Below are 14,911 nucleotides of genomic sequence, written 5' to 3' on the forward strand. Positions count from 1 at the left end.
GTGTGATGTTCCCCTTCCTGAGTCCAAGTGATCTCATTGTTCAGTTCCCACCTATGAGTGAGAACATGCGGTGTTTGGTTTTCTGTTCTTGTGATAGTTTGCTAAGAATGATGGTTTCCAGCTGCATCCATGTCCCTACAAAGGACGCAAACTCATCCTTTTTTATGGCTGCATAGTATTCCATGGTGTATATGTGCCACATTTTCTTAATCCAATCTGTCACTGATGGACATTTGGGTTGATTCCAAGTCTTTGCTATTGTGAATAGTGCTGCAATAAACATACGTGTGCATGTGTCTTTATAGCAGCATAATTTATAATCCTTTGGGTATATCCCCAGTAATGGGATGGCTGGGTCATATGGTACATCTAGTTCTAGATCCTTGAGGAATCGCCATACTGTTTTCCATAATGGTTGAACTAGTTTACAATCCCACCAACAGTGTAAAAGTGTTCCTATTTCTCCACATCCTCTCCAGCACCTGTTGTTTCCTGACTTTTTAATGATCGCCATTCTAACTGGTGTGAGATGGTATCTCATTGTGGTTTTGATTTGCATTTCTCTGATGGCCAGTGATGATGAGCATTTTTTCATGTGTCTGTTGGCTGTATGAATGTCTTCTTTTGAGAAATGTCTGTTCATATCCTTTGCCCATTTTTTGATGGGGTTGTTTGTTTTTTTCTTGTAAATTTGTTTGAGTTCTTTGTAGGTTCTGGATATTAGCCCTTTGTCAGATGAGTAGATTGCAAACATTTTCTCCCATTCTGTAGGTTGCCTGTTCACTCTGATGGTAGTTTCTTTTGCTGTGCAGAAGCTCTTTAGTTTAATTAGATCCCATTTGTCAATTTTAGCTTTTGCTGCCGTTGCTTTTGGTGTTTTAGACATGAAGTCTTTGCCCATGCCTATGTCCTGAATGGTATTACCTAGGTTTTCCTCTAGGATTTTTATGGTATTAGGTCTAACATTTAAGTCTCTAATCCATCTTGAATTAATTTTCGTATAAGGAGTAAGGAAAGGATCCAGTTTCATCTTTCTACTTATGGCTAGCCAATTTTCCCAGCACCATTTATTAAATAGGGAATCCTAAAAATCCATTAAAGTTTAAGTCATTTCTGTCAAAAAGTGATTAGACAATCCAAAATGAAATATAAATGCCCAGCAAATAAGGAATGAGAATCACTTAAAACAACAACATGAACCAAAAATGATATCATTCTGGCTAAATGTAAATTTAGCCAGAAAATAAAAATCTGGAAAGGAAAAAGGAGAGTGATAAAAAGTATATGATGCAATGTTAGCCAACATTTTTGGCAATGTAGCTTTGGCTAAAAAAAAAAGAAAAGAAAAGAAATAGAAGCAAGATATATCTAGGAATTAGACTGGAGTCTAATAACCAAATCTCCTGAATCTGTTGAAGTGAAATGTATGAGAGAAAAAGCAAAACATCTGTAAAGAAAGAGGAAGCCAGAGGCCATCATTAAATGACTAGGTACAATTGCAAAACAACCTATAAAGAGAAAGAGAAAGATCTCAGGACACAAAATTCCCTCTTGGGGAATCTCCTAACAGAAGTGCACCTGAGGATAAGAAGACATGTTTCATGATTCAGGACAAAAAAAGAAAAAGAAGATCTAATTGGAGAGATGACTTCTGGCATTTTTCTAGTAAACTTTAAGAGCATGCAAGTCTGGGCAACAGAGTAAGACTCTGTCTCTACAAAAATCATAAAATAAAAAAATAACTGGGTGCCTTGGTGCACTCCTATATTACATTCCTATAGTACTCTGGAGGCTGAAGCAGGAGGATCACTTGAACCCAAGGAGTTTGAGGCTTCAGTGAGCTATGATCACACCACTGCACTCCAGCCCGGGTGACAGCGCAATACACTGTCTCAGAAAACACCATGCAATTACCAGGAGTAGAGTTAACCTTACATAACTCTATTCAGTAGAGGTGGCTTACAATTGCTGACCTGTGTGCAGAGTGCTCCTACATAACTTACCACCAAATAGAATAAAGCTGGTTCATATTTCTGCCTAGAGGGTCTAAGTTATTCTGAGTCCTCACGAACAGAGATAGAGCAAGAGTTTATTTCCAGAGAAATGGAAGACAACAAATTAAAGTCCAGAAAGTGAAAGGCAAAAAAGTTAAGTAAAAACACCAGCTCTTGTCTTGCCAAAGGCTCATGTGCTTTATGAGGCCATCCTTTGGCTTGTAAAAATCTTATATTGGTAAGAGGGGCTGAGCATGCACATGTATGTGAACATAACTAAGTTATCACATTTTACACTTAGAAGGACTCAAGAACACATGTAGTATAACCATGCCTATTAAAGAGAGGGAACTGAGGATCATAGAAGTGAAATGCTCAAGGACACACAAAAAAAGAGAAAAAAAAAACAGACTGGAAGCAGCCAAGTCTCTAGATTTCTCAGTGCCAGTGCTTTTCCCACTAACAGCTATTCATCCAGAGGTCTCTACAAGTGTATATTCCCAAGTGGTAAAAGGATTCTCAGAGGAGAAACTAGAGCAAACAGACTTGGCAGTCCATGCGCTCATTTGGGTTAACATACTCCACAGGTTCATACAACCCAGGTCAACACAGATGGAGGGAGTGTGGGCAGCCATCTCCTAATATTCAGATATCTGCTCTATGGGATATGGAGGCTGTTTACACGGAAAAAAAGTTTGTAGCCTTCCCCTTTATTTTTCTAGGACTGAAAATTACATTTGTAGTCAGGGAAAAGAAAGCCATTTGCTCAATACCAAGTTCTGTTCTTCAATAAAGTAGTTACAATGATGATGATCATTCCATAAGAGGGAATTAACTTTATTCCTTTTAATTATATAAAACTACTTCCAGAGATGTGTTAAAGTTACTCATATATTCTTGCAAATTCCAAATGTACTTTACAAGAAAACTCAAGTGAGATAACTTAAGCCCTTCAAGCCATGCTTAAGAAATTGAGTTTTATCAGATGGAGCGCATAACCTGACACACATTAGGAAAGCAGCTGAATCCTCAACGAAAAAGAAATCCTCAAGCAGTAATATACCGTTTCAGTGTATCTGTAAACAAAATGCCTTTTCACTTCATAAAAAATTAAAAGTGAAACAATATATAAAATCTTTTCAAAAGTCAAGTCACAGACAATATAAAATGTGAAAGTAAACAACTTGACTTTTCAAATAAAGAAGAAAGACCATCCCTTCCAAATACGTATTCCCTAAAAACTGGCATGGCAATGAAGCTTTCTTATACATTTTGAAAGGTTAACATATACATGCCAGGAATAGCCCTTCATTAATTTTTCTATCCATAGATGTTCCCATAGTAACAAATTTAACTTATGCTTTCTTTTAGTTCAATGTAGTATATTGACAACTGTATTATATTGGCCAATTTCATTTCTGCTACTGCCAATTGAAAAGCTTGTTAGTCCTAAAGAAAGCACACTGTACAAGTGATTTTCCAAGTCAGGGTGCCAGAAAGGTGTCAAATTCCCTTTCCCAACATTCCTAGCTCTAAAATAACATTTTTTTACTCTTTGAATAAAGCCTTTATTACTAATAATAAAAACAATAAAATGATTAGTAATATAATTATTGCAGCTCTGTATATATAAAATAATTTTTTAAAATAAAATCTAGGGGGGGAACCCACCTCACGTCTATGGTAGAGTAAAATCTTGCTAACAGTTGGCAAGGGCGTGAAGAAAGGGAGGGAAGGAATAAATTAAAAAGAAAGTAATAACTAGATATTTCTAATTAATCATTCCTTGTTTTCATGTCTTATCATCTCCCATTAACATTCTAATGTTTCCTTAAATTGTTAATGAATGCCCTACAGTAATCACTATTCAAAAAAGTAATGAGTTGGCATAAATGCAAATGAAAGCACTGCAACATAAATGAACAAGTGAGCCTACTGGTGCTTGCTATCATTAAGGGGCAGCCACAGCCAAGCTCCAGCCACTTTCTGCCACAAGGGAATATGAACTTAACAGTAGCAGATCTTCCTGGTGTTCAAAAGAAGCCAGAAATCTGCATTTTTATGTAAAAATCTCCTAGTTTTAAAATATTGACTTATTTTTTTTTAATTTGGTCCCAAGCTGCATGTCTATAGTTGGATCCAGCTAGTCTCCAGTTTACACGCTCTGGCTTATATAGAAATTCTCATCTTAACAATATGATTCTAAAATATCATCACGAAGCTCCTCCTGTGGTTAGAGAATGTGATTAAAAGCGGGAGAGTCGTGGTGCTGTCATCGCTCCCTGTACCCTGGATCGACCTCTAGGACAATGTCTGCATCACCTTGTTTAGAAATCTGTCTACTACCACCAGACTAGAAATTTTTGTAGGCAGAGCCACACCTTATTTGTCTTAGTTTCACAAGCTCTTGGCACATAGAAAGCACAAAACAAACGTATTTGAATGAATGAATAAGTGAAGAAATAAATACACACCAAATGAATGTACTCTCTGTAAATCTCTTCTAATCTATTTTGTCCAATATGTAACTCAGTGAAAAGATTGTTTTTAGTAATTCTACATTGTAATAATGAGTTACTCTGTAACCTAGTAGAAGAAATGGCTGCAGAGATTAATGGTTACAGGAATTAAGGGCAGGCTTTCTGGAATTTCCATCGCTCCATTAAAGTCGAGAAACAAGTAATTCAAATAGCTGATATGAGACAGAAAATAAATTTTCAGAGGGAAGAAAAGCAAGGAATGTCGATGAGAAGGGAGTCCCCTTACTGTTTCTATGTGATAACAAAAGATTCCTATATTCATTGTAGACAGGTAATTCTGTAGTGGTTTGTGGTTGTAGATGTTATCATTGTTGTTTAAACTATGCTGTTTCTTTCCTACTGTATAACTCCCTACAAGTGAAGTGGCAAGTGGCGGTTTAAGGGGAAGAGGAATTCCTAATGCAGCTGGGTGGTAAGAACAAAAAGGAAAGTTCGTCCCATGCTGTTTCTATGCAAGCGGGAGTTTTCAGTCCAGGTTACAAGGAGGCCTGATTTAGAGTCCCTGTCATCCGTCAGCTAGCAGATATGCTTCTTTCTCTCCCTTCCGTACACACACTGTTCTATGTGCTTCGCAGTGTAACCTTTTTTTCACTATAATCATTGAAACAAAAAATCTACGCTCTATCCTAGTACATCAATTTATCATCTTGGCTATAAAATCTATTTCTGGGTAACTCTCAGAGAACAACTCAGCGGGCACTTAATAGCTTAATTATCACCGAACAAGTAGGAACCATAAATAAGTTTTCTACCCTGTGTGGAGTTTGGCAATGCAGACTTTATTTCACCACTGCAGAAGGCTTAAATTTTCTGAACCAACACTTGGTACCTATGAGCTGACACCTATGAGTAATGGTCTAGGGATGATGCAAGAGAATAATTGAAATGAGAACAGCTTGGGAAATGTATAATGCCAAAGTAAGCAGGTGAGGGAAGAAAGAAGAGAAGCTTGAGGGCCTAGTTCTAGCATAAAATATAAAAACATACCAGAATAGATGATGGCGTTGCCTGAAGACTTGAACTTTGGGTGTTCCAAACTAGATCTTCAGTTTGGTGACGCAAAACTCCTCTCACTGAGGAAAGAACAACATTAGAGAACATTTTTAGTTGAGGTCGTACTGTATTTGAGGTGCAGGGACAACTGAAAGCCAAGTTCTTCCTCTTCATAGTTTAGATTCTAGCAGAACATACGGGACACACTTACTTAGAAAATATTTATTACTTTATTCAGATATTTTATTTATATTAGCACAATCTGCCTGAATTATAAGAATCTAACATAAAATAAAGATTCTTCCCATTATTACATTTAGGACATCCTCTATTACTTCCTTTCCTTTCTCAAGTCAGTTTTTATTCTGTTCAAGATTCCTATGAAGCGCTTATTTTTAAATTAATTTTTAAGTAAAAAAGTTGTACTAAAATTTCAATTCATTTGGTTTATGCTAAGAATGGTAGAAAAGTATGCAGACATAATTGCCTTTTGGGAAGAAAGTACCTTTGAAAACTGAGCTAGGACACCAAAAATCTTTATCACTGTAATGATATTAAAGAGCAACATAGAGAGTAGATTATATAATTTAATTCAACAAAAATTTAATGAATCCTTGCTAGTTACCACAGACTTTACCAAAGTTGAGGCTATAAACATTAATAAAGCCAAGTTTCTCTTCTGGAAGTATTGCATATATCAGGGAAATAAACACAAATTCTAAAACAATGTAAGGGGCATATATACAATATATGGTGACACAGACAAAGAAGCAGCTGATTTTGCCTACAGGGGAGAGAAAATCAATAAAAGCTAAAAAGAAGGGATTGCCAGGAGAGTGATCTGGTGTATGCAACCAAAAATAGAAGTAGAGTCTCTTTATCCACCTGTTCCCACTGGCCTGACTTAACAGGAATCAAGCAAAGGTCAAAAACCCTATTTGGCTTACGTATTTTCCAAAACTTTTAAAAACTGCGTATACAATTATCTTGTCTTCTATGAAAAATAAGCTCCACACGATCAAGAAGTGATATGGTTTGTCTCTATGTCCCCACCCAAATCTCATGTTGAGTTGCGATCCCAAGTGCTGGAAGTGGGGCCTGGTGGAAGGTGATTGGATCAGGGGGGCAGATTTCCTCTTTGCTGTTCTCGTGACAGTGAGTGAGTCCTGATGAGATCTAGTTGGTTAAAAGTGTGTGGCACTTCTCTCTCTCCCTCTCTCTCTCTCTCTGTCTCTTCCCCTGCCTCCCTTCTGCTCCACCATGGCAAGACGTGCTTGCTTGCCCTTCACCTCTTCACCTTCTGCCATGATTGTAAGTTTCCTGAGGCCTTCCGGCCATGCTGCCTGTACAGCCTGTGGAACCGTAAGTCAATTAAATGTCTTTTCTTCATAAATTACCCAGCCTCAGGTTCTTCAGAGCAGTGTGAGAATGGACTAATACAAGGAGGATCATGTCTTTTGAGATAATGATCAAGTTACATAGAAAGCTGCCACCATTCAGAACTCTGAAGTTGGCCTGACAATAGAAATAAACTTGAGAGACAAACTTCTGACTAATTGAAATATACATCTAAGGAAAGCCTAAGGCACTTGAATTAGTTGGTATTAGATATTGTAAAGCTTTTGTTGAACTTGCTTACAAATTCTAAGAAAGTCGTTTACCTCTTTTCAGGACACCTTTATGAAAGTGGCTCCACCCACAGGCTCCACACAAAAGGAAGATCTTGCAATACTGTTTGTGGATGTCGTTTCCTAAGCAACCACTGTTTATTGTAGACCTTAATCTTCATGCCATTCTCCTACCACTCCAGCTACTGACCTTGGTGTTTGCACCTTCTGCTCAGTGTCGGTTCTTAACCCACTTAGGTCATGATCTCCTAACTATATCTTTTCTCTGTCTGATCCCAATATCCTGATGCCTAGAATCTTCTGCCCATATGCCGTCCCTATGGTTAGCCCTGGCTAATCTCTATTAGCATTGCCAGAGGGACTTCAGCAGTTTCAGATTATAACAAGCTTCTTATCTGTTCACTGTTTTATCTAGCTCTAGTATTCCAGCAGAGATTCAACAATGACAAAGGAGTATATGAAGAAGTGAGCGCAGGATACCTACTCCAAAATATAAAGGCTCCCTAATGTTTCAGAATGAATGGTCCTATACCACTCTCCTCCACTGAAGAGAGTGCTTCTCCATCTTAAAGTCCTATGTAATTCATATAAAGCCCAGACCACTTTGTGACCCTGTCCCAGCAGAGTGTCACATTAAAAAAAACGGTTGGTCCAGCAGCCAAAATAAGTTGAAAGCAATGTAAAGTTTTGGTCTGGAAAAAAGAAAGAAAGAAAAGAGAAGAAAAGAAAAGAAAAAAGAAAAGAAAAGAAAGAAAGAGAGAAAGAAAGAGAGAGAGAGAGAAAGACAGAGGCAGAGACAAAATCTTATTTGGGGAAAAAAGAGATTAAATCACATGCAGTAAAATCTTATTAAAAATTTTTTCTCTCCCTTTCCCTTTCTCACTTTCTCTGTCTCTTTCACACACACATATATACACAAATACACACACACACACACACATATAACTGCCTGGAAAGACAAGACTCTTCTTTGTCTCTCTAAAAATTCTCCTTCCCTACCTTGCCTTTTAAATCTACTATTTTCTTTGATTATTAATTTTCTGATCTTCCTGTGTAAATCCAACAAGCCTCTCTGGCTTCTCTAGTGTCTATTTTTGTTCATTTGTTACACACACACACACACACGCACACACACACACACACGCACGCACACACACACACGCACACGGCTAGGTAGTAGCTGCCTGAAAGGACAGGACAGAGGCTGTTTTCTCTTTAAAATGTGTGGCAGCTAAAGAGGCTGTAAAAATGCATCATTAGTATTGACTCACTTGTAGATTTTCCTCCTCGGCAGCTGGTACTTCTCCCATGCTGTCACTTCAGTAATGCATATTCCACTGAACATTTTAAAAGCTAAACTACCAATGAGTAAAGAAATCATGGAGAATAGAAGCAAATGCAAAGTAGCAAGTGAGTTAGCAGGATACCGTGGCCCTGATGAGTTAAGATGCTGCATACTAGTAGCCAGAATCTTAGCAAGTTTTAAGTCCAAGGTTGACTGGGCACCCTGTAGCCTCCAAATCCAGGTTAAACACCCTCTTCTTCACGATCTGTCATATCCACCTGTTCATTATGGATCATAACAGGATCTCCACAGCGATCTGAATTTAAAGTCAGTATTGGATTATCCGGGATTCCGCACGGCACCCATTATCACTTCTTCTTTGACCTAGATCTCCCATTGCCTTTCTTGAGCTCCTCCTTTTTTTCTACACTCTGATTTTTAAGCCTTTACTAGCTGACTTACCTCAGAGAGTTCATGTCTCAGTTGTCAGGGAAGCATTATAGCCTGTTTCAGTACATACTTCCAAGTACTACTTTCCTTTTTCTTATACTTTGCTCCTATTTCTCTAAACTATTTCTAACTGCCACTTTCCACACTCTGTGGCCTTTTGTCTAAAAATATTCCAGAAAGCCCCTGATTAATCTATCCAAAGAGCTGCACGGCTAAAGCTCCATTCATATCAGGTTGACTCCTGTCTCATAAAGTCTAGAGAATGGTCAGAACCTTATATATTTTGGGAAATTAGTTTACACCAGAGCACACCAGAAAAGAAACTAGACAAGGACTTCATGATGGATATGAAACTCACCATTGATAAGCTGCAGGGAATCAGGATCTGGATTCAAGGAAGAGTTCCCCAGCAAAAAATTCTGCTGCAATGTCTCAGCAATATAATCTCTGAAGTTACTGATTGTATAAACAACAGTGGGTTTATCGTCCAGTTCCACAAGGCCATGGTTTTCCACCTTGTTGGAGTGAAGGCTGATGAGGTCCCAGGTGGTATTGCTAATGGCCTCACCGTTGAAGGTAACTGCATAGTAAACATCTACGCCACTATGGATGGAAAGAGAGAACAGATTAGGTTCAGCTAAGGAAGCACAAAGAAAGGAGCATTGAACCCATGAAGAAACAAATATTGGACCCAGAGGGGGAGTCTCAAAAAGCATGGATTCCATCACTTTTCTCTGAAAACCCTGGACAACCTTTTGCCATCCTCTCCTCCTTCTCAGAGAATGAGGGGTCATAGCTCTAAAAATAGGGAAAAGAATTGTAAGGAGGCCACAGAGGCAACCCTGCAGAATGATCTGAGCATCTTCTTCCCCTACGTTCTCACTTCTTTCCTCTTTCAAAGGCAAGTCCTCCATCCTCACTGTCAACCTACTTCTTCTTTTCCTATTAGCATGTCCCCCTCTGCCTTTTTAAAAACAGTCTTTCTAATTCCTCTTGACAGTGCAAAATCCTCTCACATCACTTCATTGTTGTTGTTAGATGAATTATGTACTGAAACATAGTTATCTATTGTGGTAGGAAAATTATGAAAAACTTGGTACTAAAGCAAATTGATGATTATTTTCCTTTAAAATGTTGTGCTGGAGTATTTTCTAATATGACAGTTCTTTCAGAAGACATACTTTGGTTTGATAACCCAGACAATTTACAGTTCTATAAAGTTTAAGACTAAATTGTAAAAAACTATTATGAAGTAATTTTTTTCTTGGCCTAGTAGGAAAAAAATCTCTAAAGTTATATTTTACTACCCTCCAGGGCATTAACCAATTTTGTATGCAATTTAGTAATCTGTTCCAAATTGACTATATGAATTTCTCTTTTTCAGATACTCTAGAAACAAGCTCTCTCTCTCTCTCTCTTTTTAAAGCTAACTCCCTTATTAGTGAATTATGTAAAACCTCAACAAGTACTAACAAACAGCACTTGTCTGGGAATTAGGCCTTTTCACCATCAACCTTTCCACAAGCAAACAAAGAGGAGACTTCTTGGAACACAGGACAGAAAGACAGAAAATAAATAAGTATGAGTTGATGTGTTGACATTTTCTTAACTAGTCTTTTGGAGAAATAACATCAGAATATAAAATTTTAAACCAAATAAAAATACTCCTCTAGACTCCAACTCAGATTTCTCTAACTAAAAGCTAACAGTTTGTAAGTGCTGACAATGTGACAGGTATTTTACATGCTTTATCTCATTTAATTTTCATAATAACCTGATGAAAGACATTTTAGCTTCAGAATATCGTTGAGGAAACAAGCCCTTAGAGCAGTTAAAAGACTTCCTTTAGATTTCATAACATGTAATATGTGGCAGAGTCATAATTTCAACACAGATCTGTCCAACTCCAGCCCCTACATTCTGAACTACTATGCTACCCTCTCAGTAGCTTTAATTAAACTATTACCCAAAAAAGTAATTATGAGGACAGCTCAATACCAGTCATCACTGTGGCTTCCAGCCAGTCTCTGCAGCACATCCATCATAGGCAGTAAGTACCCAGCAAGCCACACCGAGATCCCTCCAGAGGAAACGACAACACTACCTTCCAAGAGACAAACCACTCAAGGCAGACATGCAGTAAAAGCAATTCGCCACTTTCAGACATTCCACAGCAGCAAACTAGTCTCAAAACAAAGCATAAAAATAAAAAAATGAAAAATTGAATAAAATTTAAACGAACGTGCTTCTTCCTCTGAACTTATATATCCTCACATATTTCTTTATTTTAGCCTTCATTGCTTTGTGCAAAGATTTTGTTCACAGTGATGGTGTCTCAGTCTCTCCTTGAGTTTCTATCCCCAGTGCTCAGTTTGGTGCCTAGCACAGAGAGGTACCCAGTGCCTACTAGATGAACAGAAATATATACTTGCCTGAATGTAAAAAGAAACCTGCAGCATAATCAAGGTATTTATAGATCTAAAGGAAAGTACCAACATAGTAAGGATGACATCATAGAGTATAGGAAAAAAGAAATTAGTCGGCTCATTGATGTTACTAGTTAGTGGAAAGCTTCTGACCAGTTTGTTGGGAGTTCCTTGGGAAATAGATCCCTAGGTTGGAAATGGTTACAATAAGCTATCACAGCTAGATGATACTGGCTGCTGAGATCATCCAACTTTCTCTTTTTGATTTCAAGCTTGTAAAAGAAACTTTTGATTATAACTCCCTACAAATTTTCCTATGAGGAAAGAATGCATGAGCCAGTCAATGCTATAATAATTGATTGGTCTGTTGGCACATATATTTCTCATTTTTAAATAGATCAATAGGCATCCTAGAGACTTCATTGTCTTTTATGGTTTGGTAAGCATGACTGGCCTCAAGAGACTTCTCCTTCCTGGGAGCACTGGTCTGGACCTGGCCTGGCCTACGCGGCACAGATCACACACCCTGGACTGCAGGGAAAGCCATAAAGGTGACACTCCCACCTGCCATACAAGCAAGCAGCCGGGCCTCTTTGATGTTCCTGTCTTACTCTGAGTGATGTCAATACTGTTTTCTTCCCAGATATGATAGGATACCTCTTCTAATGCAGTGGTTCAGGGCTCTTAAAAGTAATAACTGAGCACTTTGACACCCTGATGCTCTAAGTAGTAAAAACATCTGCTTGTCTCTAGAACTTCCCTCAATCCTCTAAGCAATGAAAGTATTTCAATTTTGCACATCTGAGAATGTTGATTCATAGGTAATTCCCAATATTATTTATAAAGAAATCAAATCAGTAAAATATGCTAAAATGTCAAATGATGGTTACAAGATAGAATCAAACAATAAGAGGGTCACCTACTGATCAGAACTCATCACACCATATTCCCCCTTGCTCTTGATGAGCCTTCAGTCATTCTGATAGACTCGCAGACCATAGGCACCTGCTCTGTTTCTGGATCTTTTCCTTCTTTCTGCAATGCCTCTTATTACCTCCCAGCCCTTATATCTTCCACATACACATGTACACACACATATAGATACCTTCTTCACCTGGCTATTTCTTTTTTACTTCAGCTTAGCTGTCATCTCCCAGGGAAACTTCTTTTTAACATGAAGACGTGATTGGTGCTCATGTTCTATCTCCCCACCAACTTTATAAGCACAATTATTTTTTGGCTCTATGTCCCCACCATCTAGCACAATGCCTGGCTCATAGTAGTTCAATATAGGCTTGTGAAAATAATGAAGAAACAAATGGTCAATTTTGTTCCCTAACGTAGGCAGATAAGACAATTGAATGTATGCCACTTAAACAACGGTACATGATATGCCTGACTTAATCTGAAGCATTTTCAGACTCTAAATATAACAGAGCAATTTTTAACCCTAAAGAACATTCATATTAGCTTCATATATTTGTATCTTCTGGTTAATAATTTTAGAGACATTGTTTCCTGGCCACAGCCCAGCTCTGTAAGGATGTGCATGCTCTTCCAAGTCTTAGAGTGATGGACCATATCGACCTCTCCAGAAAGGTGGGTTTCTTTTTGGGATTTTTGCACAACCTATTAAACTTACTTCTAGTGTAAATATGACTCTAAGATAAAAAAAAAAAAAACTATAAGAAAAAAAGAAAAAGAGGGTGGAAGAAAGGTTATGTCAGTTAGCACTTCAGTTGGTTCTTAGGTTATGCAGAAAATCAGACAAGGAGAGTTAAGCATTTACTGGGAACCTACCATGTGCCTTGCATGACTTTTCAAATGATAGGGAAAAGATCAAGAGAAATGTTCCTGGATCAAGAAATCTATGCAAATCAGGCAGCCTGGAATAGATTACTGGTGTTACTCTTTATTGGCAAAATATTATTTGCCTCCCAATGTTTCCATTGGACATCTAAATATAATACTTCTATTATAATCTACCTTGTCTAGTACAGATAAGTTCATTAAAGAAGATAAAATGCCTCAGAGAGATGTTATAATTTGTTACTATGTTTTTGTCCTGGAAAGAGAACTCAAATAAGTGCTTGAGATACCAGAAAACCATCTATTTTGAGGGCCAAGAACATCACTGTGACCCAGAACAGACTGAGTTCTGGCATGGTAATGGAGTACAAAGATATCTCAGGATGACGGACAGAATAAAAGAAAACCGAGAGGCCAAGGAAATTCATGAGAAGCAGAATACAGACTGGCAGATAAAATAGTATCTGATTGAAGAAAGCTGTGCTGGCTCTCAATACTTAGCAACTCCAAGTTAACTAACCACCACTGGATCATCATCTTTCATCTTTTGAACTGGACTCAGGCAGCTGCTATACAGAGGAGAGTTTCTGTGTCTGACAGCTATTTCCAAAGACATCAATCATGTGGAGGTGAAATTTACCCTTTCTTATTCTCTCCCCTCAGATGCCCTGATTGGCTGTTTGATGCATATATATTTTAAAATTAAAAATAGTGCTATCACATTTCATCAAGATCAACCAAAATAAGGATATTTTGGAGAAACTCAGACATCTCTTCTTTTGTAGCTTCTTCTAGGAAACAGATACATATTGAAAAAGCCTGAAGCTAAATATATAAATTGGGTATACCAGATGGATATGTTGTTGATTCACTTCAAATGCATACTACTAAATTAACATAATGAGTACATTTTAAAAGAGGTGCACAGCAAATAAAAAACTTCATGTGCATATAAATGCTTATGAAGAGAGAGAGGGAAACGGCATATTATATATCCTATAGACTATCTCAGTGCTATACATTCATTTATACACAGCTCAGAATATAAATACATCCAAAAGTTACAAATAAATTTTATCAGCTGGTTAATTCCTGACAATGCTGAATAATTTTGAAAACTGTACCTAGGTTAGCAATTGTGGGTGACATCAGTAATATGGCTGACTAGAGACACCTGGCACTCATCCCCACACTATAAGAAAGGATCAAAGCAACCATAAAAATAAACAATGAGAGAAGAAATAAGGAACAAAGAATATACGAAACAACTAGAAAACAAACAACAAAATGACAGACGTTCTCAACTGTGAATTACAATGTTGAAGTTAAATAGGTTAAATTCTCCATTTAAAATATATTGACTGGCTGAAAGATTAAAAAAAAAAAAAAAAAAGACAAACTATATGCTGCCTACGAAAAACTTACATGACCTATAAAGACACATAAAGATCTAAAGTGAAGGGATGGAAGCATATATCTCACACAAACAGAAACCAAAAGCAAGTGGCAGTAACCATGCTTAGAAAAAACAGACTTCAAGTCAAAAGTTGAAAAAAGAGACAAAGAAGGACATTATATAATAATAAAGGAATCCATTCAGCAAGAAAATATAACAATTATAAATATACCTGTGCCCAAAATGGAGCACCAAGATATATAAAGCAATTATTATTAGATCTAAACAGAGAGATAGACCCCAATATAATAACAGTTGAGGACTTCAACACCCCATTATCTCCCTAGAACAAATCGTCTAGAAAGAAAAATCAACAAAGGAACACCAGAT

General features: G+C 37.5%; 1 protein-coding gene across 1 annotated transcript in view; it reads right to left on the reverse strand.

The window, feature by feature from the left end:
* IMPG2 (interphotoreceptor matrix proteoglycan 2) overlaps window positions 1-14,911 on the reverse strand; it is a 107,799-nt gene that overhangs the window by 27,907 nt on the left and 64,981 nt on the right. Inside the window, exons 10-11 of the mRNA XM_021933979.2 lie at window positions 9,249-9,493; window positions 5,522-5,607 (exon numbers count right to left, since the gene is read on the reverse strand). Coding sequence (XP_021789671.2) covers window positions 5,522-5,607; window positions 9,249-9,493 — 331 coding nt within the window. The remainder of the gene's footprint in view (window positions 1-5,521; window positions 5,608-9,248; window positions 9,494-14,911) is intronic.

The sequence above is a fragment of the Papio anubis genome, chromosome 2, assembly GCF_008728515.1.
Source record: "Papio anubis isolate 15944 chromosome 2, Panubis1.0, whole genome shotgun sequence".
NCBI classification, from domain to species: Eukaryota; Metazoa; Chordata; class Mammalia; order Primates; family Cercopithecidae; genus Papio; species Papio anubis.